Source organism: Pleurodeles waltl, chromosome 10 (assembly GCF_031143425.1).
Source record: "Pleurodeles waltl isolate 20211129_DDA chromosome 10, aPleWal1.hap1.20221129, whole genome shotgun sequence".
NCBI classification, from domain to species: domain Eukaryota; kingdom Metazoa; phylum Chordata; class Amphibia; order Caudata; family Salamandridae; genus Pleurodeles; species Pleurodeles waltl.
The window spans coordinates 143710510-143736419 of record NC_090449.1 but is presented as its reverse complement, the minus strand read 5'-3'; the positions used below and the strand labels follow the sequence as shown (position 1 = coordinate 143736419).

The window sequence follows — 25910 nt, the reverse complement described above, 5'->3', positions numbered from 1 at the left end:
AGTGTTGCTAGGTCAACTTTCGCTTACCCAATTACATGGGGACAACTTTTAGCCAGTTTAAACATACTGAGACTTGTAGTTTTACTTTCATTTTACTCTAATACAGCTGCAAATCCTACAATTGTGTGATCCTGTCTGAATGAAAGAGGGCTATTTGAATGTCACTCCTGAATATCGGAGTTGGCTGTGGTCTGTTTTCCTCTGGTACTTGTAGTCGTGGTTCACCCAGTTTAAAGTCAGGACTACAGGTGCCAGAATTCTAAGAAAAAAAACATGACTGTCCTAACTAGTCCCTTGCGGGCCTGAAAAAAACTGGTTAGCTAAGCTTTAACACACATACCCTGCACTTGCCATAGGCGTTCTCCTACATTCCTATACCAGAACTTTCCATACTTCCAAGAATACCAGGTAAGGCTACCACATGGCGCCATCTCACTTGTGACCCCGTCACCCAGTCCCAGCTTTGTAGCCAACAGCAATTTGCACACGGGGGCTCGTAGTTCGGTTTACGCAACCATAAAAGTGGGGTTTCTGCTTTTACTAGCATGCCAACCGATGTTGAATGAAAAATCCGCCACTGGCTAAAGGTGTCATGGATGACATGGGGTTACTTAGCAGTGAAAATGTTTAAATACCATGGTTACCTAGTACTTTTAGCTCGGCTAGTTCAAGTGAAGGAAAGCACAAGACAACGACTCCCAGAATACATTCTTAGGTAAATGATAGTCCAAACCTGGAAAAATGGCGTCACAGAGTCATGAAACCCAACCACTGGGTCATAAAAATGTTTTAAATAATTTACTAATAAAAACGGTTGTATTCTGAACATGTGTACCAAAGGAGATCACTATCTTTACTACCCAAATGTGATCAGAAGTTTGCATTTTACCTGGACACTAAATGGTGTGCAAGGATAAGCGACTTCTGACTGATAACTGACACTTTATTCATGTGCAAATAAGTATGAGAGGAAGCCATTGTTCCAGAGGCCACACCCTGTCCTCCCATTGGCCATCACAAGTCAGTGAAACGTGTAGCCCCGCCTCTGCACGACTTATAAACGTCAGGCAAGATGTTGGTGGGAAGGTTCGTTTAGAAGCACAGGTTCTACAGGACGGAGGAGCCTGATTGCGTGGGTTTGATTTTATTTTTTTCGAAAGGTGTTTCTGCGTCTGGCGTGCCCTGTTGTTCGGGGCTGTGCGGCTGACACCTGTTTAATTATTGAGCTATGATTGTGCATAAAAGGGCTTCGTGGGTGTCTGTTGCTGAAACTTGAAATGTGCTCAAAATGTGATTGAGATCCCTAGGTGCAAGTGTGTAGGAGGTAGGCCTGTGAGGTGGTGGCTTTCCTCTGGTTTGTTCCTGTACAGCCAGTACGTGGGCAGAGGGTCGGAAGGCCTATTATTATTTTTTTATTATTATTATTTTTTTTTGGGGTGGTGTGACGGATAATTTAGGGTCGGGGCGGGTGTTAATAGGATTAAGCAATGTTTTCCTGTCGATACACATGACTACATTATGTTAAGGCGCCCCCCTCTGAGTGTTATATGTACATGGTGTGATCTTGTTCCTTGGGTGGGTTGGTTTTCTGATATGCGTGTGGTAGTAAACCCTTTTCAGCGCTCTCGAGTTTCCCAGGTTCAGGCGTGAGAAGCCTATTCAGTCCGGGCTTTTGCTTTGCATGCTGGGACTTGCAGTTCTGATTTTACAATATGCCAAAGGGAACCACAAATCAAAAATGCCAATTAAAAACTGGTGTGAATGAGTTGTTCACGTAAGAACAGCTGTAGCTTCCGAGCTCGACCGTGCCAAAGGGGTGGGGGTTGAAAGTAGAACTCTCTAAAGTGATGGCCCATCTCCTAAAGGGGCTCGGAGATGTTGCTTTGTATGGAGCGAACTCTTCATATGGTACCCCATGAGGTCGGACATGTTAACTGGGTGGTCCCCTTGAACAGTTACTTGGTAGGCGGATGGTGGCTATTTTGTGGATACACAATACGGTTTTGATGGGAGCGATTGTAGTTTTAGTTCGGACGGATTGGTAATATTACTTGGAACCCCCCTAATGCATGTTGATTACATGTGTGGAGGGGTGATAGTTAGTGCCAGCATTGTATTGATGGGGGGCAAATGGTGTGTAGTTAACTGACCCATGTGTTTTGTTGGCAGTGGTGAATGGATTTGGTGTGGGATGTATAGGCTAACTAATGACTCCTTGTCGGTGGGACTGTTTTTTTTTCCATTCCTCAGCTTTGCTTTTGCAGATCATTGTGACTTGGACAATTGGTCCAACAGGCTCACTTGAAATGAACCAATGCTACAACTCCCACAAAACACTGTGATGCAACAAAACCTAAAAACTACAAAACTTTTCTCGGTAACATGTAATCATCTGGTCACCCCAGGGATGGACTTTCTGGATGGGCAATGGGGAATGAGTGTATGTGCACTGAGTTACTGTGAGGGTGGGCTTGCTGTGTGGAGTTTGCTGTCCTGTGAGTACATAAAGCGGTTTGGTTTGTTCTCTTTCATGGAATCCTGGAGAAGGGAGCTGGGGCTGTGACTGTACGTGGTTGGCTAGGGCTTCTTCTTGACCCATAACTATTGTTTATTAAAAACTGTGTAAAAGAGAACGTTTTGTGGTGAAGGCTATTGCGGTTTTGTTGTCGTCTTTTTGGGATCCCTGGTTGAAATCCTACAGTTTTAGTTCTCTCCCACTGTTTGGGAGTGGGTTGACTTGCATCCCACTGGGTGGTTCTTAGTCCCCTGGGTGTTCCTTTTTAGGAGAGGCCGGCCTCCTTGGAAGGAAAATCACTCTGTAATGAATGGAGTGCCTACGCTTCAGGCGGAGCCTCAGTTTGTGGGGTTTAAACCCTGAAAATGACTACTAGTCAGAGCTCTTGCCACAAGGATATCATCGGGTGGGGTTTTTGTTACCACTTGTGACCTCAGTTCTGGTTGGCTGGAAGTTCCTGTGCCAGAAGACGTGCATGTCTGTGTAGCAAGTGCCTAGAGAAGTATTAACCAGTTTTACATGCTGAATTGAGCCCCTGTGTTGGGGTCTGCTGGAGGTCCACTCTGCAAGCAAGAGACTGGTTTGTCAAAGAGTTACAATCACTCCATGATCACTCCAGGCTTGTTGTCTGCTAAAAACCTTGTGACGGGGAGTAGGCTACTCACTTACTACCCTTTAAAGGGCAGTGTTATTGCTCCGTATCAAACATACTTTAACATTAGACCCAACACTTCATATATCTATGGGTGAACTTACACTCTGGGCTGCTGTTCTGAAATTAGTCCACACTGCATCCATTCCTAAACTTCGTTTGTGAAGATGGAAGCCTTAAAGGGAGGTCAAATATGCAATGATCTGGATGGATTAGGCTTGCTTACTGTGATTGTTAAATATGAGTCTTTAGTGACCAATTTTTTGATTTACAGGTCAACTTGTACTGGGTCAAAATCATTGTTCAAAGTTTCGTCACCATGTAGGTATATTGGCAGAGTACATGGTAGTGAGATTTCACATATGCCCAAGCAGTGCATCTCCAATAAACTGGATATTTCCAAGTTACATTTGTGGGGTTGTCACCCAAGGTCAGGAGTCATTCTTCCATGACTGACACTGCACTTGGCTTCACCATTGTGAAATGTCTGCATGTTTTCCGAAATCCCCTCTGATACAAGGGGACTCTGGGTCCCTTTTTAGGAAAACGTGTTTTGGAAGATGCTGTGTGGGTTGCAGTTATCATGGCACACTTTTGCTGAAAGTTAAGAGGGCAGGTTCCTTCTGCTTGCTGTGTCGCTTGAAGACTCGCCCTTTCTTGGTGGATGTTAGTTGCAAAGTTGACTCTGGAAATAAGAAATTTGACTTGATTGTGGATCTGACAAAGTATGTCACCCTGTGTTTTGCAGGCGAGCACTAAAGTCTGAAACGGAACTACTAAATTCAGCATTCCATGATTGAACCATTGGAGGGCTGAGAAGTCATCTGTCTTGTCAATGAATTGACAAAGCGGGAATGACTGTAATTGGCTCAACTAGGAAGGTGCACATGAAAGTTTCTCCTCCTGTGGGTGTCTGGTTCTTGAGGCTGTTGCCACAAGGGTTCCTGTAGCTAGGCATGGATCTGCTTCAGTTTATTGATAACCCTGAGATCTTGGCTTCTTGCACTGATCATAGTCTTGTTTGATGTTGCGATACATCTACTAGTTCTTTCTTAAACTCAGCACAGTTAGCCACTCACAGACCAAACCTGACCTCTGATTCGTCAAAGCCAGGCGTGGTAATATGGACATTAGGTTAAAATTGATTTGTGGTGCCTATGTTACCACAAACTAAGACATAAGTGCTAGCTGCAAATAACATTCCCCTCGGCTTCGATGTTGACATGGTGTAGACTGAAGTCACACTAAACTATGTCTAGGACAATGACAGCAGTAGAGCTGGAAACACTGACTAACTCCTTGAATCTATAGCAGTGAAGATTGCTTTGCAGAATGTATATTTCAAACCTTTTGTCTCGTGTTCTGCCTTGTGCTGCTTAATTGCTGTCTCAAAATTGATTAGTTGCTACCTGCTCTGCATGCAATTAAATAGGCTGTCTCTGGCTGGAAACAGGCGTTCTCATTAGTAGGCTTCATGATGCTCAGCTAGGCTTGTTCGGTGTTTCACAATATGGTCGCTAAATGAAATGGTTGACGGGGCAGTTAAGCTAACACAGGTACGCTCCGCTGTGGAAAGTGAGCACATTTAATGTGGTGCTGATGTCAATCACATGTGATCTTCGTTACTCAGTCCTACTCTTCACCCTAGTTTCTTTTCCTCCCTCCTATCTGTATTCTACTCTGCGTCTTTTTCTACCATGAATAGGGAGTTTCTTGCTGGCTACTTTAGCCACTCTCAGGATGGGGGACCCCTTCCAGAGCTTTGAAATTATCAAAGTTCAAGTGCTGATCTCATACAGATCAGGTTTTTCTCTGTATGCTTTAACTAGTAGACCTGGGTTTACAGTGGATAACCGTACCACAAGTCCCAAAATGTAAGGCCTGGATGAGTTGCACATGGCCTGGGGAAACTTGAGGCCTACATTTTGCAAGGGCACCCTAAGGTATTGCATCTATTTGTTCACTGGGAGTAAAGTTTCTCTTGTTGCATGTGTGTGAATGGAGAGATCTCTTCAGTTTTCTTTGAGCGTCCGCGTGTGGTGCAGCAGGCTGTCCTTTTGGTGGACTGAGTCCTTGACAGTTGGGCGTTGGTTTTTTTGTGGGTACACATTTTCTTTTTTCTTGGCTGCGGGGCCCACTGCAGCTTTTCTTGTACTCGGATGGGTGATTTTTAGAAACTCGACGTGCATTTTGGTTACATATTTGGAAAGGGGGCAATGGTTTCTGAAAGTGTATTTTATGGGATAAAAAGGGGGGGGAAGTGCCCAGGTAAATGGGGCATGTTGACGGCCGGGAATAGTGAATGGATTTTGTTGGAAATGTATATAGGGTGACCAAATGACTTCGTCACCAGCATACATTTTCCATTTCTGAACTTTGCTTTTAAATAGCATTATTATCAAAGGCGTTGGCCCAATTAGAGATAACTACAACGCCAGTCCTGTTGAAGTAAAGGAGTTTGTAAAAGGAAAGGAAGATCTTGCTACATAGAAAGTGACTGGGTTTACTTAAGTAAACTGACTTTTGAGCCACCCGTGTTGCTGCAAATTCTGTACTTGAGGGAGACAGAAGTCTCATTCTCAAGGACTTGAATGAGCGACTAGCAAGGAGGCAGTAGGCTTTCTAGACAACCCCCAGTTTAGATCTTGGTGGCTACATCTGTAATGAATGTTGAAATAAATATTTAGTACTTTAATTCACTACAGAAGAAATGCTTTGAGTTGGCTATTTAACATCTCCTGATACTCTTGTAATGGTCTAGTCTTTGTTGCACAAATACACTTGCTTTATTTGTAATTGGACTTTAAATCTCTTGTTTCACTTCAGTAAGTTTGCCATATTGCTCTCAGCTCCCTGCTGAAATAAAAACAGGAATTCTGCTTAGCTAAATCTTGAAGATGCCGACTACAAACGAAACAGAGGAGCGTCTGAAGAAGTACAAGAACAAAGGCAAGGATACAAGTGTAAGTACACCAGTGATACATGCATAGTTAATCACTCTCTATACTAAAGAGTGTAGCATTTTCGAGTGAAGCTATAAGTAGGAGTGGTAAACTTTTTTGTGGTCTCCTGATTGCTATTTTTGAGTCTGGATCTCTAGCTTTACATTAGTCCAGCATTGTTACATTGAGGTCTAGATTCAGTTGTCTGCATCGATTCAGATAACTACATCTTTCATATCCCCCACCATCCAATGGTGACTTGGTGGCTTTGAAGTTAACACTGTCTATTTTCAGAACCTGACAATAACCCCGAGAATACGAAAGGAGAAAGACATAGCATGAAGTCATGCTGTTTGCACAATCTCCTGAGAATCCTTTGTGATCATTTTGTGTTCTATTAAGTGGCCTGTCAAGTGCAAGAACTTGTCTGAGCTGTTAGTGAGACACAAACCAATTATAATTTTTGGTGTCTGAAGTCTGAGTCCACATTTGATTGGGCACGAATGCTAGCAACAAGGGTTTGCTTATTTTCTACCCATCTGTAGAAATGATGTGCTATTGCAATACAGTTAACATTCGTGCCCGTGTCTGGTAGTGTATACATAGTTGGGATGAGTGGAACACTTGAATTGTGCTTTAGCACTTCAGGAATTTACATATGCTCTGTGTTAAAGCGCTACAATTTTGTTCTGCAAACTTCCAGGGTTCCTACATCCTGTCTTACATTGCTATCAAACTATCCTGTTCGTTGAGTCTTATGCGTGCATTGCGTGTCTTGTATTCAAATTGGAAACTTTATATCCGCATGAAAGATGATTTCGAAACACATTGCTTTGTTTCAAGCCTTTCTAGATATCAGTTTGGTCATAGACCTCTTGGTCTTCACTGCTGGAGGGTTTAATCAGACTTCTGGTCCACCATCTTCCTGTCCCAGTTCTACAATAAAGTGGATAACGTGTACACCAAATCCACAGAATATGGGAGAAGGTCCCTTTTTGTAATTGTTGTAGCCTCGTTGCGGAGATCTAAACTGAGATTTGTCTGGCCTGATTAGGGGAGTAGTTTTCTTTTCAATAAATGAAGTCTTAAAAGGTTACTAATTTGTTCTTAACTTGCACTTCTGGTGTTTAGCAGGCTTTTTTTAAAATTTTCACCATCTAGTAACAAAGCTTCAGCTGAATGTCTGATTATTCAATGTTCAGTGATGCATGTCTACTTCGTATGTTCATGTTTCCATAAAAATACGTTTATGGACAAAGAAGGTTGTGAATAGCTTTCTTTTTTTTGGGGGGGGGGGGGGGGGGGCGTTTTTCCTGTTAGTGGAGCACAAACTCGAGGAACATTCAATGGGCACAAAGTAGGAAGCATCCATTCGTGTACAGTTAGTATATAAATTGTTTGCAATCTAATTTTGGATTAAAAAAAAAAAAAAGTATTCTAGAATTTGAAGAGCTTCTGATGAGTTTCCCCAACCTATTCTGGCAATAATTTGGCACCGGAAATGTGGTTTTGTGTGTGTTTTTTTTTTTTTTTTTTTTTTTTTTAAATGTTTTGATTTTATTTTTTTTAAGCTTAAATGCCTCCAAAAACATGAAGTGGCATGGGTAGGTCGGCAAAGGGTCTCTACATGGGAGAAACTGTACTAGTATCCTAGTATTCAGTGGACCACTCCTAGGAGTACTCTTCTTCTCCCCCCTCTCCCCCCCCCCCCCCCCCCCCTTCTTCTCCCCCCTCTCCCCCCCCCCCCCCCCCCCCCCCCCCCCTTGAAGTTCGTTGGCTCGGTCTGTTCTTCAGGAAAGTCTGCAGTCCCAAATTGGGCTTCAGCATGCTTAGAAGTAAGGGATAAGTGAGCAGACCTATTGAAGGGGAGCATCCCTGATAGGTGAATGATGACAGCCACTTCACTGGCAACTACTGGGACAGAAGTCTATGGTGCTCTGGATTTTTAGTTAAACAACCTGAAGGCCTTTCTCGTTGAGCACTTAGTTACAGGTGTCAAATCAAATTAGATGTCAGATGGTGATCTCTTTATTACCCTGTAATATAGCCCTTTAGATCAAACTGACATGTGCAAAAGAAAATGACACCAACAGGCTTTGTAGTGGTTACACTAAGCTGGTGGATATTGAAAGTAGGCTGACATGTTGTCCAAATGGATTTGGCTGAGAGATTACAGCAGTATCTCCGACTAAGTTGCATCTGAAATTAGCTTGGACGTCAGGTCTACAATGAACATGGAAAACATCTTGTGGGTATGAATGGAGAGGAGTGTTGCATCCCCTCAAATTCTTGGTCACTTGCTGGTCATGGAGGACATGCACATTTGCCCCCCTCCCCCCCCCCCCCCCTTCTTGGCCTGTGGCCACATCTTTTTGAAGGTGACATCAAAGCCTGAAAACAAATCCAGCATTAAGATAATATGATGCATCAGTGCCAAACTGATGAAGCAGTAGATCAGTCTTGGCATACTGATCTGGAATTTCAGCATTTGGAGCCCAAAGCTGTTGCAGGTCGCCTAATCAAACCTGCACTTTTGCTTCTGGACAAGCAATCTCCATCTTAACACCTCTCCAGCCCCTTTGATCTAATGTGGAGACAATAAAATAATTCCTATAGCTTGTAGAGAACTAGTAAATGCAGCTTGGGGCAAACTTCATCTTCTGAAGGGCCATACCATAGGATGGCAGCTCCAAGGATATAGGGCATTACAGTAGAGTAATTCCACAGGATGGCATATCCTGCATATGAGTGACAACATGAAAATGGAGAAATGTGTGTTGGCATAACCGTGCTAACAAGCATGATTAATGTAGGCTAGAATTGTCTGGTAATGATCAAAAACATTTTCCTGGAAATTATAGACACTGGCTAGCATTAACTCTTATCTTGGGCTAACTATTCAAACGAATCATTACAAATATCAATTGCTTGCATTTATGGCAACAGGAGGTTGAGAATTTGATTTCCGGGAAGGGGAAATCCACCTTGCATCCTACCAAGGTGGGTAAATGCAGTATTATAAATCTGCTACTAGAACATCTGATATTTCCAGTGCATAAATGGGGTGTGGTTTAAGCTTGTAAATAAACAGGTTATTCAACACAAAGTATTACAACTCTAATAAACGTATCAGTGGTGGCTTGGAGCATACAGTCCAGCAAATGCCTTGCGCCTAATAAAAAGGTATACTTAAGAAATAAACTTGGGTATTAGCTGGAAATTTTGTAGGTGGATCCATGACAACTTCCTGGACTTATTAGTCAAGTTTCTGAATTCTGTCTAAGTTAATGCTTTTTCTCATGGTTTTTTCATGGCAGGAGCTTAGGAGGCGCAGAGTCGAGGTGTCCGTTGAGATCAGGAAAGCAAAGAAAGATGAGCAGATATTGAAACGAAGAAATGTTACTAGTTTTGATGAAGATGAGTGTCTTTCTCCGGAGCAACAGAAAGGAGGGAATGCAGCGGTAAGGGCCAGAGCAAAGTCTATGCTGGGAGTAAGGTTGGGGTGGGTCTTTCCACTAAATTAGGAGTAGCTGGTCCCTTAATGCTGCAGCACCTAAATCATATTTATTTAACTATACTGTGGTATTACCTGGAGGCCAAGGTCTCTTGCTTGGCATCTTCAAGGCCCTTATTCTGGAGTGATATGTTTGCTTGTCTTCCTAACCAGTGTCAAGCTCAGTCCTCCCCCACCCACAGTCTCCAAGCAGGGCAATGCTTGTCAGGTCAGTGCTTGCCTTTTAATAAAAGGAAGAACTTTGTCACATAACTGAGATAATAAATATTATACTATGTAGCTTTCACCACACGTTGGTGTGGTGACATTGTAACCAGAGTTCAAGGTCCCCCACTGTCCTCAAACTAGTCATGAGAGCTGGCATGGTGTGTTCTGGTGCAGTGCTAGCCCGCCTTATAGTCAGTTTCTGCAATTTTTTTAAACCGGCCTAGTACCAGCCTGTAAGTCTTAGTAGACAAAACACTGCCTTTCAAATAGTGTCACACCCTTTAAAACTTCCATGAAAGAGGTGGTGAAAATTACTGTAACACATATAAAATGTGCTTCATTAGTGGATGAAAATATACAGACAATATATAATTCTTCAGTTACAAGCATCTGATTGCTGGACAGGAGATGTCCCCTGCATGGTGGCAATTGTATTCCACCTTCCATGTGCCCAACTACAAGTATCTGAAATCCTGGCTTCAGATTTTGACCCGGATATTGACTAATCTAGTGTGGGCACAAAGGCCTAGGCCCATCCCTTAGCATCCGAGAAACCTCATGTCTCCCCTTTGGAAGGGTACCCAAAACAGGTCCTCATTTCTTGGGCAATGGACTCCTGTCCTAATAGGCTCAGCATGCATAGTGGAAAGACCGGTTTGGAAATTAGTATTTGTGACCATACATTCTGTTTGCATTGATGTATGTGGTGCATTCACAGTATGAGTGAACCAAAGTGATGGTAGGTGGGTCCATTTTAGAAGCCCGCACCCTCTCGGAGGGTGAGGTGTAGTGAAACGCTGGTCCTGTGATCTTCTAACTCTGGTTTTCTACCACTTTCCTCTTGTAAAATCTTTTCTGCAGATCCCCCCGATGACCTTGGAGGAGATTGTCCAGGGAATGAACACTAGCGACCCAGACCTTGAGTTGAAGGCAACCCAGGCAGCAAGGTATTTATCTTTTAATACGCGCGTTTTAGTTTGGAGTTGTCATCCTTACAAAAGGCTGCACTAACAAGCTTCTGACGCAAGTGCTGTTTGAAATCCACAACGCTTGTATCGTCATAAATTACTGTGTATTGCACTTTGTCTGTTACGAAAATGACTTGGTCAACATGTTGCTGTGCACGGCTGTTTAATGTGTGCATCGGTTCTACTCGCCGAGCAGTCACAAGAACCAAAAGTAATTGCCTCGCATTATGATGGCACAGTTGATCTAATTTTCCTGCCCTCGATGCTTGATACCTTCTTAATCTCGACTGCCATCTTTGCTAATCTGTGACATGATGCTCTTTCCCTAGAAAGATGCTGTCCCGGGAGAGGAATCCGCCCCTTAATGAGATCATCGAGGCTGGGATGATCCCCAGGATGGTGGAGTTCTTGGGTCGCAATGAGAATAGCACTCTCCAGTTTGAGGCTGCCTGGGCCCTGACTAACATTGCCTCTGGGACCTCTGAGCAGACCAAGGCTGTGGTGGAAGGTGGTGCTATCCCTGCTTTCATAGCACTGCTCTCGTCGCAACACCCGCACATTAGCGAGCAAGCGGTCTGGGCGCTAGGCAACATAGCAGGTAAGGGGGAATTTCTGGCATAATGGCAGCACGTGCTCTGGGCTATAGTACTCTGTACTTAATTTGTAAATAAAAACGTGTCCGTGCCCGAAGCCATCCTTCCTCTTAAACACCCGGCCCGCTGCAATAAAATGTGTACATGGAATACTGAGGCAGGGTAATCCTGAAGCCATCTCGGGCCACTTTAATCCATTTACAGCCACTCCCTGCCCCTTCAGCTCACTCTTGCAGCTTTCTGCTTTCTCCCTTTATTATGCTTTTTCGTTTTTCTCGTCAGTCTTTCCCATACGTCTTGCTCGCAGTAAATGCTTGAGGCAGAAAAATAAGTGCCGGTGCTCCGCACCAGAAACAACTCGCACTGATTAGTATTTGACCTCGTAGTGGTAGAGGCTTAGTTATTTGTGTTATAACTAAACCTTGGAAGGACTAATATTTTAGTAGTCCAAATGGATTTAGTGTGCATTTGTTGAAATAATTGGTAGTTTGTGATTAAATGCATGATCTGCTTCTTGTACAGTTTTTTTATTTTATTATTTTATAACAAAATGGTTAATGTATTACAAAATGAGGTTCTAATTCAAAATCAGCTTGGACGATCTAACCCACTTTATCCTCTCCATTAAAACAACGGTGCGTGTGTGACCTCTAATACAAGAACACTTAGTGGGATAAGCAATGACTCAAGTAGTGCAGGTTCTCAGCGGTTATTTCTCGTTGCAGGTGATGGCCCACTCTACAGAGATGCTTTGATCAAGTGTAATGTAATTCCTCCACTTCTCGCCTTGGTGACTCCCCAGACGCCAGTAAGTGATGTGAAAATGGAATGTTGAGCGACTTTCTTTGTGAATACAGTTAAGGGGTCTCTTAATTAGAAGTAGGTGGTGTAAACGCCATGCAGTGCCTGGAGTTAACCAGAATGGCGCAACTATCCAATGTTTGTACCCGGTCAGTGTTTATTTTATGTTTTGCATGAACACTGCTATGTAAAATGGTTCAGTGCTAACCGAGGGCACTGTCTACAAGTGTGCCTGTGCAAAAGTCCAAGATCAGACCCAAGACTAATTCCTGTTTAAGGGTTTGATGCAAAACTCAGCAGAATTTGCATATCACGTATTCAACGTTGTTGCTGCAGCCTATTGTAACTAGCCACATGTAGGCATTTTCCAAGGTTATGATAGATTTCCATGTCCAAACACGTGAAACCATGTTGTAGTCATTGGTCATCCCAATCACACTTGAACCTCCCATCTTTGAACTTTCTTGTGCATGCAATCTCCATGAGTTGTTGCATAGCCAAATGTAGTACATTCCAGTGATGGATTACTTTCTGTAGCTTCTGTATTTACAAAATAATCCTAAACTGACTACTTAAGTAGCTTCTGTATCACAGTTGAGTTTAAATTGCTTGATGTAATTTAATGAAGCTGGTTTATTTGCGCAGACTGTAACCAGGTGGATTATAACAAAACTTTGAGGTCAGTATCTAGTTTTCCAAAATCGCTGCAGGGATCAAACCATGGAATATTTTAAATAATTGCCCTTGAAGAAATCAGCCAGTGAGATCATGTAGTCTGTTACCATAATCTCACTCTTTAAATCTCTGTACATACCCATCTTTGTCTATTGGATGGCTTTTTATTGACCATCTTCTAGATGTACATTGAGGCTAGCTGCTGTTGGTTTGGTTCCACATCTGATGTTTGCCTGTTTCTATACCTAATTATTTTGGGTTGGTTACTTTGAATCCCAGTCTTTGAGGAAGTTACTTGCTCTAAGGTTCAGGCTGTAGGCGCTGCACCTTTACACTTGAGGGCCGCCATGGTTGGCTCATAACTAGCAACAATTTTCCCCACGGTGTGGTAGTTGGGTGTGGTGTCTATTAGCCAGTCATTTCGATAGATTGGTCGAAGCTCTAGGATAAATCTATTGTTTGGGAAGTGGGAGAATGGTCTGTAAAAGTATGTCCTAAAGGGTACAATGCACTGTCGCAGTCTGGGGCTGCCTCAGTGGCTCTGAAAACAAGTTTTGTAAAGGACTTCACAAAGACTTAATGAGGTGTTTGTAGCATTAATAGTTGTGATAATGTAGACTTCTGAAAACTAGTTCCAAGCCCAAACTTACTTGGAAAATATAGGCCTGCACCTTTGCTGCTCAAGCGTTTTGACTCACAGGATCTTCATTGTCTCTTACTCCATTTAATGTGAGTAAGAAGCACAGCAGGCCCATAAACCTTGGCTAATTTAAAAAATGCCCTATAAGGCATCATGAAACCTTTAATTTTACCTTTGCTCAAATTGTAGGCTTAGTGGTTTAGTTGTACTTTATCTATTTTACATTGCAAATGCTTCCCAAACCTCTCTATTAAGACTTGTCTTCTCAGTATATTGCCTACTACGTCACTTGGTCTTGGAACCTTCCGCCGCACCCCCCACCTCCAAAAACAGTCCCTAGAGGGCCTTTGCACACAGTTTTAGCTGGATTGGTGATAGGTGCACCTGCCCTTACTGCGCTCAATACAGATAAAAAATAATAATAAAGTTATGTGATAGGCTCATTCAGGTTAGATTAAACCATGTCATATACTGCAATCGAATAAGGTACAGCCTGAGGTAGTATTAATTGTGTGAAAGTGATCAAGTAGGTAGCAAAAATATCACTGGAGATTGTAGCAGATGGATTAAAGGGTTAATTATTATTTTTTTTATCTTCACACCCCCCCACAAGAATCACTTGCTGGATTGATGGTGAACTACCATAAAGCTGAACTGCTTTAAAACACGGCCTGTGATGCAGGACACACTTGCAGAGTAGTAAAGACTTATGAACAACTGTAGCTGTTGCTTCCTCAATACTGCATTCAGGCTCATTGAAAGAGCCCCACAACTCTGCGGAGGAATTATGATCTATCTTGCTATTCTAGTACTGGGCCTAATTACTGAAAAGGTGGTACTGAAAGATTGGATTTAAGAATACTGGCACTGCAGGTGCCTAGTGTAGTAGTGGATTGAGCAGAGCTGCCAGTGTCTAGTTTCTTGGTGGTCAGTGATGGCAGGTCATGCATCGAACACTTAGTACAGAGAATAACTGAAAATGAGATGTACCATACGGACTACAACGCTGATCTAAGCAGGTTGGGAAGCCAGGTGCACCTAATGTGTGCCATCTCGAACAGAAAGAGGTCCCCATTGCAGCTGGAATTTGATGCTTGTGTGTACCAGATAATGAATCTATAACCTCAGTGTCTTAGAATCCTGGTCCTTCATGCATGGAATCGTATCAACCTCTCTTGGGAACAGCTTGCAGTTTGTGGCCTGCAGTGGTCGCACTCTGTTTAGCCCACAGGCATCCTAGAGACCCACTGGTGCTTCAAACCTCCCAAACCCTGGTCTAGAGCATTAACTTCAAATATTATCTATAATGGACTTTTTGTCGTGGGAAAGTAGGTAGGTGGGGGAAATGTAGTGTTACTGTTCAATGTTCCGGCACTAATGACTCTGCCCAAGTTGATTTATTTATTTATTTATTTTTTTTTTTTTTTCCTCTCCAGGTTGGCTTCCTGCGCAACATCACCTGGACACTGAGTAATCTTTGTAGGAATAAGAACCCACATCCACCAATGGAAGCAGTTCTGCAAATCCTGCCAGCGCTAATACAGCTGCTTCATCACGATGACAAGGATATTCTGTCAGACACTTGTTGGGCAATGTCTTATCTCACAGATGGCTCAAATGACCGCATTGATGTTGTGGTGAATACGGGTATCGTGGAGAGACTTGTCCAGCTGATGGCCAGTGAAGAGTTGACAATCTTGGTGTGTGTATTTTCTAATTTAATACTCAAATTAGGTTATCTGGTAATATTCCTGGGACTGTTCTGATAAAAAAAAAAAAAAAAATTGGGGTTTGTCAGCCCGCGTTTACCTTTATGGTAGGGGGGGGGACTGACTGACTACACAAACGGAAAGCTTGGGTAAAAAGTCAACAGGAAGATGGCTATTTTCAGTTTAACGTTCATAATATTTGAGCTGTGGCTGGTTGTGTGGGTTGACATGGTTCACAAGGGGTGCAATGTGTGGGGTTTATTTTTTAGGGGGTTAGCAGATCTGAACCTCTCTCCTGCATGGGCTTAACAAATGGCACCTTAATATTCTGCACCCCGACTGCTCTAAACCTATTTGAGCAGGAGCTCTTGAGTTTGCCACACCATAGAGCATGACCACCTGTTTCATGGTAGTATTGCTAGAACCCCAACAAAACTCATCAGCGGTTAACCACCGTTGACGTTTTAAGTTTCTGTATTGACTAACACTTAACATGCCTCCTTATTTTGTTGCTATAAGGTGGAGATCTCTTCATTGGGAGCAATTGAGTATGCCCTTCATAGGGGAAAGATGCATTAAACACGCAGAAAGAACTGCAAATAAACTACTAAATTATTATTTATTATTTTTTTTTTTTCTGACTACTTGAAGATATTTTGTGATGCTTGGCTGACAGTTTCCAAATAAAGTACCCTTTCCTTTACTAAAGGGCATCCCAAGTAGTAATTTGCTTGACTATTACCATTACAATACGTGTTAAGGTGTACATGCGGCGTTTGCATAGGTTGTAGGTTGCTTGACCGATTCACCTTCAAATGCGGATGCTAAACTAGTTGCGCATGTCGTTTAATTTGTCTTGGAGCTTCATGAATGCCTCCATGCAGACATGGATGGATCTTTAATCCTAATGTAGGTAGAGATCCTTGAGCAGCTGTCATGTCTAAGGCCGTTCCTATTGTCCTGCTTTTGTTTCGCAGATTTACCCAAGAGTGAACAATTGCTTTTCTGGGAGCACAAAGCATCCACTCTGCTCGGCCAGTGTCCATTTATAAAAACTCTACCAGTCAGTGATGCTTTTGGCTCGAGCCTACCGTGTAGTTTTGTTTCGCTAGCCTGATAAATCAACTATTCTAAATTTTGAAAGGTAGTGAAAACATGTCTAAGCTAACTTATTATAATTATGGTCTTTATACTGGAGTCTTTCCCTCCTGCCTCCACTCCCGTGTCAGATACCTACCCTGTGGTACTGGATAATCAGTTAATGTTTTGGCTACACTTGGTACCTGTCAAAAGATGGAATGCACCCAAAATTGCACACAATATATTTGCTTTGGTTTCTTTAGCTTTGATTTAACGTGGAGAGCAATAATTGTGAGCATCCCCAGTCCATGTCTATCACAGCATCCTTTAAGACTGAGTGAGGTGCGGCTTCATAGAAAAGTTTATTACGGATCCATTTTTTTTCCAGGTATTTCACTGTCCAGAGCAAGAATCTCCTGTAGCTCGTTCCTTTTATATACAACTTTGTTTTGCACATACAAAGGAACAAATATTTTAACAGGTGCACTTGTTCTATTTCCAGACTCCAGCTCTGCGAACAATTGGGAATATTGTCACTGGAACAGATATCCAAACACAAGTGGCCATCAACTGTGGTGTATTGTCGGTCTTGCCACAACTGCTGCGGCACCGCAAGCAGAGTATCCAGAAGGAAGCAGCATGGGCCTTGAGTAATATTGCTGCTGGGCCTTCGCAGCAGATACAGCAGCTAATCACCTGTGGCCTTCTCCCACCACTAGTGGAGGTTTTGTGCAAGGTAATGTTGGCTGTGTCCTATTGGTAGTTTGTGATTAGCACTGGCAAACAGAAAATGAAGTTTGCGTTCCTGAATAGACTAACGTCGTAGGCTAGCTATCTCTTTTTCTTTAAAGTATTTGCTTTCTTTTTGTAGCTTATCTGCCTTTTTTGCGGATGTTTGAGAGTAGCATGGACTGTGTGGGTAGGTTTTTCTGTACTCACCCCCCCCCCCCCCCCCCCCCCGCAGTAGACTTAATATTAATCTTGTGAGTAAATCTGTTTTGAAGCAGGCAATGCGTGTAACACCCATAGAATGGCCTTTAAGTTGCTGCTTAGAAGACTGTAGTATGCAGTTCACGTAACATTTGGTGGTTACCAAACCATTAACAGATGCGATTAGTCTTTAATGGTGCTGCATGAAATACTCCTTTAGGATGGTCTACCCACCTAAACTTAATCTTTGTACTGATAGTTGCTATCAAAGTGGTATTTATGCTATTAGCCCATCATAATCTATATATTGTGGCTTGTGGAGTAACTAGTATAAGTAGAGTGTAGCTTTTTTTTTTTTTTTTTTTTTTTTTTTTTTTGAAATCCTGTCCACAATTCCTTTGCCATTCAATCCTAAGTGAGTGGAATCTACTGAAGTAGTACAGAGTAATTCTGCCTAAACATCTCGCCACTCAAATGATTTGAATCAGCCCAAAATACGTTTAGTTGAATTTTAGGTAGATAAAACATTCATAATGTTACCTTTTCCTTAAGGTTGTGTGACTTTATTTGTAATTTTTTTTTTTTTTTTTTTTTTGTGCAGTTTCTTTAGTTGCACTGTAGGGGGACATCTGTATCTGTCAATGCAGTTCCTGAGCTTCCCAAAAAATTAGCATTCTTGATTACTCAAGTGCTGGATCGCAATTTCCAGCATCATATTTAAGTGGACAAAATGTGACCACGTATACTTTTGATTCAACCACTGTCATGCTCTCCTCCCATCCTGCCAGAGTGTTTCTGAGTAATCTTTGATAATGTGGACAAGCTGCCATCCCTTGCCCATTTTAAAATGTGTGAGCTGTGGAGTACTTTCAACAATTTTTCTAGAGGTCATTGCTATATATTCTGTTTTACCCTTGGACTAGGACTACAACCTAAATTAATATTGATACCTGGTTGATAAAATAGACAACACACACATGGGTAATCATGTTTAGCAATACACTTGTGCATGCCATGTGTAGACCTCCTGATGCTTACAAGGAATGGGCAACATGTGGCGAAAAGGCTCTCTGAACTTTTTAAAGCCTAAGTTAAGGCGAGGTATCATGTAAAAGAATGATGAAGCACTGAATAGTCCTATGCTTTGAACAGGAAGCATATGAATCCTGCTCTGGCAACCATCTGTGGCTGGGTCAACTGTGGAAGGTGTTTGTCTGTGGGATCACTGACCCCTGGCCATCTTTTAAGGAATTCAGAAGGACTAGGGTTTTTTTTTTAGGTTTATGGCTGAAGTGAGAGGATTTCAGTGGAATAGGAATTGCTGTACAGAGCAAGAACTGAACCCAGATTATCTTAACTAGATTCCGATACTACATCGCAAAGTTATACACGGAGTTGTAATGGATCATCTGTGGCTCTTGCTTAGAGCTCAGTGTACCAAATTTCATGGTTTTCCTAATTGGCCTGTTTAGATTAGTACACCATTAAAAAAAAATTAATGGTTATACTGACTTACAACACTATGGTGCTAGAAGTTTGGAATGTTTAACCGCAACATGAGCAGCACAACTGGGTTCTTCTTGGTTAGAGCTGCTAATGCATAATTTGTTAGATTCTTTAATGAGCACCAATTGGTAAAGGATGTTTAGGGGGTTGAAGCACATGTCTTGCATCATTCCGTGGAACGTTCACACTAAGCTGTTTTGTGGTTGCCCTCTCTTATTTGCAGGGTGACTTCAAAGCTCAGAAGGAGGCAGTGTGGGCTGTCACAAACTACACCAGTGGTGGGACCGTGGAACAAGTGGTTCAGCTGGTCCAGTGTGGCGTGATGGCTCCTTTACTAAACCTGCTCAATTCTAAGGACAGCAAAGTCATTTTGGTCATTCTTGATGCAATATCGAACATCTTCATGGTGAGTAATGTACAATGCAAAGTTGTTGTAGTCACCAAGGACCTGGTAGCTCTATATTCTCCTGTGCTCCAATATCTGGTAGGGCAGCACTATAATAACTTGACAGTGCACATCCTATCCTTGCAAGTAACTGCACATTTTAGACTTGCAAAGTTTGAGAACATGAGACTACTGAGAAGGGTTTGGAGGTGAAGATGAGAACAAAAGCACTCTGCAGTGAATCAGAAGCTATTGTGGATCTTGAGGAGTTGACCAGCCTTGGTTCACCAGGAAGTGGTGTAAAAGGTTTAGGGCTTCCTAAATCAACAATGGTTTGTAAGGTTAAGTTCCTGGTCATGGCTGCTTGATCTACCTTGATTAAGAGTTTGGGCATGGATGCCTTAAACTGTAGGATATTTAAGTTTTAGACCTTAGTACTGAGCATGATCAATAAACTTGTGTCCATGAAGGGTGGAATCAGTGCTGAGATGTAAATTGTTATAAGTTTAGCAACTTTGGATGTGGGTGCTGCTATTATTCAATATTGTGTTAAAATGTTTTAAAACTGGACTACATTTGTACATTAAAGTGATTCTCTTTGGTATACTTTTTAAACCACTGCTCTTGGTATTATGCAACCAGTGTAGCTGAATTGGGGTTTGGATTATCCTGCATAGATTGGACTTGTCGAATTCCTCTACCACCTTGTCAAGAGGAACTGTTTGTCTAGTAATTGGCCAATATTGTTTCTCCATTACCCCCACCTTAACGTAGGTTATTTCAGTTTTGGAGACTACAGATTTGTTTCCCAAAACAGAATGGAGATCAATGACCCTTCAGTGGGTTGTAGAATGTGTACATGTGTAGCAAAATTGCACTGTATATACCACCCCCTACATGTATAATTCATCACAGAAGCTGAATTCCCCCCCCCCCCCCCACACCCCCTTCTAATACGTACACTGTTCATTTTGTTTTGCTTTTGTATTGCCTTAACGTTGAATCCCTTTTCGAGGGTGGTTGATATTGGTGAAAAGCAAATGGCAGAATAGCTTTAACTGCTGCTGTAGAAGGCATGTAACTTTCTACACAGAATAAATGGGTAGTTGTGGTGACAATTCCTCTCCACTAGGTTCTGTTAAGTATCTTGGCCTTATTTCCAAAAGTGAATATGTCTTTAAAGATCTGTTTTGTTGACCAACAGGCAGCGGAGAAGCTGGGCGAAGTGGAGAAGCTTTGTATCCTGGTGGAAGAACTTGGTGGCTTGGAAAGCATTGAAGCACTACAAACCCACGACAACCACATGGTGTATCGTGCTGCTTTGGCTCTGATTGAAAAATACTTTTCTTCAGAGGTAAGACTCTATTTCCCTTCTGCCCCCCCCCCCCCCCCCCCCCCCACCACCTTAATGCAACTTGTCTAGTATGTGTAGAAGTCCATTGAATGTCCGTGTTTGACCTACTTGGTGAAGCAGTTTACAAGAGTCCACGTGTGCCCACTTTCTCCGACTCGTATAGTGAAGAGGAGCATAGATCACTTGCCTGTAAATGTATTTTTTCCACGTCAATGCTTTGCCTTTATGCAGTTGAGGCACAGACCAAATTTAAGTATTCTGTACTGTGCATGCAGATGTAATTTGTTTTTTTGTCCATGTATCTCTTAGCATTTCAGTTTGCACCGGAACATTCGCTTCTTGGTGGATTTCACCCCCTCCACTCCTTAAATGTGGAATTATGCTCCCCAGGGTTTCGTTATCTGAAGGATAGTGGGGGGACTCCAATGTTCTCCCAGCTATGTTCAACCCGAATGCACTGCCCCAGATAGCATCACTTTATACTGGTCATCACTGGTTGTGGTGTTGTAGTAATAGCCAGTTAATGTGGATTTCTAACCCTCCTCCACCAAACAGATATTTGTAAAAGTCCAGACACACCCACTCTGGCGAGATCAAACAAATTAAATTTTATAGTGAAAGTGATTACCTGGGGAAGATGGCAAACAAGATTTTGTGAAACCCACTTTATCTCCTGGTAGATGACATCAGTTTCTTCCACCCCTGCTGAGCAAATACTTTGGGCAGTGTCCTAGAGGAACTGGAATCTGGTTATTTCTTACATTAACTTTCTACCTTCAACCTGCTTACCTTAAGGGGGTATGTGTAGCTTCTGGACAGGGCTGACATGGAGTAGCCACTGGAAGTGGCATCCAACTAATTGCCCCGATTCCTGTTGGGAGCGGCACAAGACTGCTCAGCCCAGCAACACCCATAATTGAAATCAGTATAACACTTCAAATAAATCTCTTGGGAGGGGGGGGGGTGGTCTTTAATCTTCGACCAGATCCAATCGTTCCTGCCCCGTACTACAAAGCTTAAACTTACCTGCAGCTCCAAAAGAAATTGGAACCTGGATAATTGGAGTGCCACACTGCCTCGACTGAAGACTGAGTAACAGTCTACTTTCTGAAGTTCTTCATTGAGTTAATATTGTGGGCTTTAGCAGTACAGTTCTGCATCATACAGGTCCCTCTAAATGCCCCTTCCTGCCATGGACTGAGGCACTAACCAAGAAGGCAAGTGAGCCGGCTCTGTGGTGGCTTTACCTTGTACCTGCTCTCCTTGCATTAGTGTCGTCCCCTGTGTTAATGTTCAGAAACCGACTTTTGACCACGTCTGTAGTTTGGCTAAATAGTGGAAAAGGCAAAGCACAAACTAAATCTGGTTATTGGCATTGGACGCAGTTGTTGACTTAGTGACCTGATCTTTCATGACAGTTGTGGGGAGACTTGGTCCGAACCCTAAGTTAGTGTGGTGGTGAAGACTAGGAATCAGTGCTTGTTAACATTAGTGCATTAATATTTAGGGTGGTTCCTGTACTATATGGCCTTGCATTTTCTCCCTGGGTAGGAGAACTCGTTCAGTTAAGCCATCCAGGCAATTGTCTTAAGATACCGAACATAAAATATTTATTTGCTGAAGTTATTCTGAAACCACTCCTTCTGCCCTTGAAGAGTTTGGATCTGCGCAGAAATAGTGATAAATCTGACCTTTTACCAATCCATCTCCCAAAAAGGAGTTGCCTGAGGGAGCTCTCTGACTTAATTTTTGGCACAAAGGTTGTAGCTGTAAGGTTGTTCTCCTTAACTGGGCTTCCTGCTGCAAATGTACCTGCTTTACTGTCTTGACGTGGGAAGGCTTGTTTGTCTATATTGGGCTGCATAGCGGCAAATAAAATGGCTGCATCTTTACAAGCTTCGCTAATAAGCCTGGAAAATGGGACACTTGATAACCTCAGATTATTGCGTTTGGTCTGCTGTAGGAAAAGACCAAAGTGTGTGGTATACTACTAAAGGCCTTGTAGTAAGGGGTGGCCTGAGTATCCAAAATATACAGCCTTACTAGCCAGCTACAATTAGTTGGCCCTCAGGCAGTGAATATGGCATTGGGCCCACATGGACCAAGCCATAATTGAGTGAATCCTACATTTGATACTGTGGCTGAAATATGCACAGCGTCCATCTTCTTGGCAAAACTACTTGCGCTCATCTGATAATTTCTGATTGCGCTTGCTCATAAAAATTGCAGCCTTAGTCTCCTTTAGTGCTTTCATCACTCTAAATTCTGTGTTGGTCAACAAGACCTTTCTTTCAGAAGTGAAAGCTATTGCAGAGTGAGATCATACATGTTCTAAAGTAATGTATTAAATGCTTTGAGAAGTGCAAGCCAACTAAGTTTGAAAAAGTCAAAATTATTACCATTGGGTGATGCTGCCAGCGATTACGAGGTCTAGCACTGTATCTCATCCACCTCACGCAATGGGTCTCCTTACGAACTGTTGTAGGGAAGCAGTCAAATCTGAAGTTTATGAAATGTCATGACAAATGAAGTGTTGGGAGTTAATATCTAGATTGGAAGGTGTCACGGAATGAATTGGAAACTATTTTGACAGATTTGAGATGTTTGGGAGCAGCGGTCCCAGCCTTGTGATGGGGGGGGGGGGCCCCTCTAGATTTGCTTTCACTTGACGCAGATCTGCACTACCGCTTCACGTTTTCCAGCAATAAAACGTAGTTCTGTGCTTCAAAAAAAAGGAATGACCTACAGCGAGCTAGAGGTCAATTTAATATATCACGTTAGGCACCTTCCTCTATCTAACCTGGGCAGGGATACCCCTGCAGCCATTTAAACTTTCAACTAGGCCATCCAAAACATGCCCACTTTAAACATTCAACTACGCTATCCAAAACATCTGATTTCTGATCTAGACTTTCATGTAATAACTGGAAAGTGAGAGGAAGACTTATGCTGGTTGCACCTAAACTGGGCAGATGCTGATAAACTTATTGTGATCAAGGGATTTGGCAGGTAAGCAAAATACCCACTTCACATGAACCTGCTATAATAGTGCTTGATGTACCCTCTTAAAGTTTGTAGTTAAATGGTCTTACTTCAAGCCACAGCACCATTACAGAACAAATCCAATCCTTCACGTAGTCGAATAGGATCCCTGCAATATTTATTGAGAAGGGGCTGGTCATACATATTCTTTATTGCCACTATGAGACCGACACGTAAAGTGGTGTACTTTAGTGGTGGGCTGGATACCTTACTTTCAAGCATATCAAGCTATATATTGTAAGTAGGCTAGCTATGGCCTTAGCCTTTGATCTTGAATACATTGCATGCAGCCAGAACGACTTAATTATTTTTAATGTGCCCAATACAATTCCCATTTGTATTGCGCCTTCAGGGAGTGACACTACTGGCTGATTCTTACTGTGTACATTAAAATTGATTATTGGAATTTGATTTACGAAAGGACCTTTAACAACTTCAATAGTTTTAATAACTGGGTGCAAACCTGACCAGAATTTAACTTCGGTTTCATGTGCTGTCATAACCATTTTGTGTAGGTAGGTCAATATTTCAAGCTTTCATTCTAACCAAGACTTTCTCCATGCATGTTGACCTGTGTGGAGTTACTGGGACAACTTGTTCTGTCTAATTTGGAGGCAATGGTATAATGGACTGCAAAGGAGTTTATAGGAGTTGGATTAGCTACCCAAGATGGGAATCTGAATCTCCCAATTACCAGCACTAAACTCTAAAACTTCGAGATTGCTGTAGTCAGCCTTCTGAGATGTGCAGTGCTCACATGTACTTCGCTGTTGCCTTGAGTGACAATCATCAATGTCTTTTTTTGCAAATTAAGTTTAGACCTAATATTTCCAGCAAAGACACGTACAGAAGTAATCTCCGTGGATCCCTGGACTTCAGAGCGAAGTGAGGTTTTGAGGTGGAGTTGTAACATTCCCTGCCCTTGGCTTGGGAGCAGGCTTCGGTCTTTCACTTGACTCCCGGCACACGGGACCTATTAGTCGGTACAGCTCCTCATTTAAAGCATTCCTGGGAGAAAAGGCTGATTAACTGGACTAGGTGGCTTAAACTCACTCAGTACTTCTATCTTTTTCGATAGATAATGGGCCCCTTGCACACTGATTCTGTACTTGAGGTTTTTTTTTTTTAAGTGGTGGATGATAACAAAGGTGCCCTGGCCCATCCCTCACTAATTCAAAATGTATTCTAATTGAAAGGGTCTCATGGGAGACCTCTTTGCCAGAAGTTTCTCTTTCGGCAGTGTGATGCCAACTCACGAAGCTGACTCAAGCCAAGAAACGTTTTAATGTTTTACAGCTGGAGGTTTGAGATGCAGACTTTGTGTTGCTGTGAATGCCTTTACTTGGCATTTTGGGATCGTTCAAATGGTGCCTGGCTGTAATTTTGTTGCATTTGGTCCTACTCCTAAAGTGCAACCTGCGGTCCTACCTTCAATTCAAACCTGCAACGAAACATTTGACTTGGTAAATCTTGTGCAAAGAGTTGGTGGTTAACCAATAGTTCACAGAAAAGCCGACTGTCTGTGGAGAACTGATAGCTTAATGTGGCACAAACTGCTAGAAAGCTCAATTACTGGACCATTGTTGGTATGAATGGCTTGAGGTGTTACACCATTCGTTGGAGTAAATCCCATTTTTAAAAAAAATAAACTTTAACAATAAAAATCTTGCCAACGTTTTTTTAGGGTGCATTTGGCATGCGTAACCTTGCACTGCTGGATCTGGTAAATTGAGTACACAAAATGGAGTAATGTGCTGTACATTATTTACCACCCTTAAATGATGATGATTATTGTATGAGGTTTTAAAGGCATGAATAAAGGTGCTAGTTTACATACTGTAGTATGCATATTTCTACTGTACTTCAAAGTAAGCATTTGGCCTAAGATGCATCCAGTATTTCCCTGGAGGAAAATGAAGGGGTATCCATTGTGTTCTCTGGTATCGGATTACAGATTTTAAAAACCAATTCATTGAGTGTAATGCCTCGAAATTGTGAATCTTTGTGCAATTTATATTGTTGGCATTTGTACGTAAATGCCATTTCTTGACAAGCTATCATGTTGTCTTTTTTTCTTATGTAAAAGATGCAAGAATCCTAAAACTGATTTAAGCTATTTAGTCATATGTAATTTTTCCCATGCAGGAGGATGAGGACGGTGTTGCACTTGAGCCAGAGGCTGGGGAGGAAGGCTACACTTTCAAACTTTCTGCTGAAGCAAAAGGTTCCTTTAATTTCTAAACTGGAGAAAATTTGCAACTTTGAACTGTCGTGGAAGTGAGTGGATTGTAACTGGAAGGTGAACCTGCTTGCGGTGCACTCAGCACTTTGGAATACTTGTCATAGCACTTGGAGATGAGGTTTTTCTTCTCTCGTAAATTTAATAAAGGTGTTTTT

The 25910-nt window shown here is 42.3% G+C and overlaps 1 protein-coding gene across 1 annotated transcript; it reads left to right on the top strand.

Annotated features, from left to right (window-relative positions):
• The first annotated feature begins 1061 nt into the window (after positions 1-1061).
• Positions 1062-25910, top strand: KPNA7 (karyopherin subunit alpha 7). Its single transcript, XM_069210018.1, has 11 exons — positions 1062-1132; positions 5994-6130; positions 9427-9570; positions 10692-10777; positions 11128-11396; positions 12117-12199; positions 14944-15207; positions 16799-17032; positions 18956-19138; positions 20322-20471; positions 25659-25910. The coding sequence occupies exons 2-11, from the start codon at positions 6065-6067 to the stop codon at positions 25752-25754; spliced, it is 1575 nt and encodes a 524-aa protein (XP_069066119.1). The 5' UTR covers positions 1062-1132; positions 5994-6064; the 3' UTR covers positions 25755-25910.

Bases quoted from the DNA above. Each gene is read 5' to 3' on its own strand.
- KPNA7 (XM_069210018.1), top strand. From the start codon at position 6,065: ATGCCGACTACAAACGAAACAGAGGAGCGTCTGAAGAAGTACAAGAAC. The intron at 9,571-10,691 runs GTAAGGGCCAGA...TCTTTTCTGCAG, and splicing joins AGAAAGGAGGGAATGCAGCG to ATCCCCCCGATGACCTTGGA. The intron at 15,208-16,798 runs GTGTGTGTATTT...TTCTATTTCCAG, and splicing joins GTGAAGAGTTGACAATCTTG to ACTCCAGCTCTGCGAACAAT.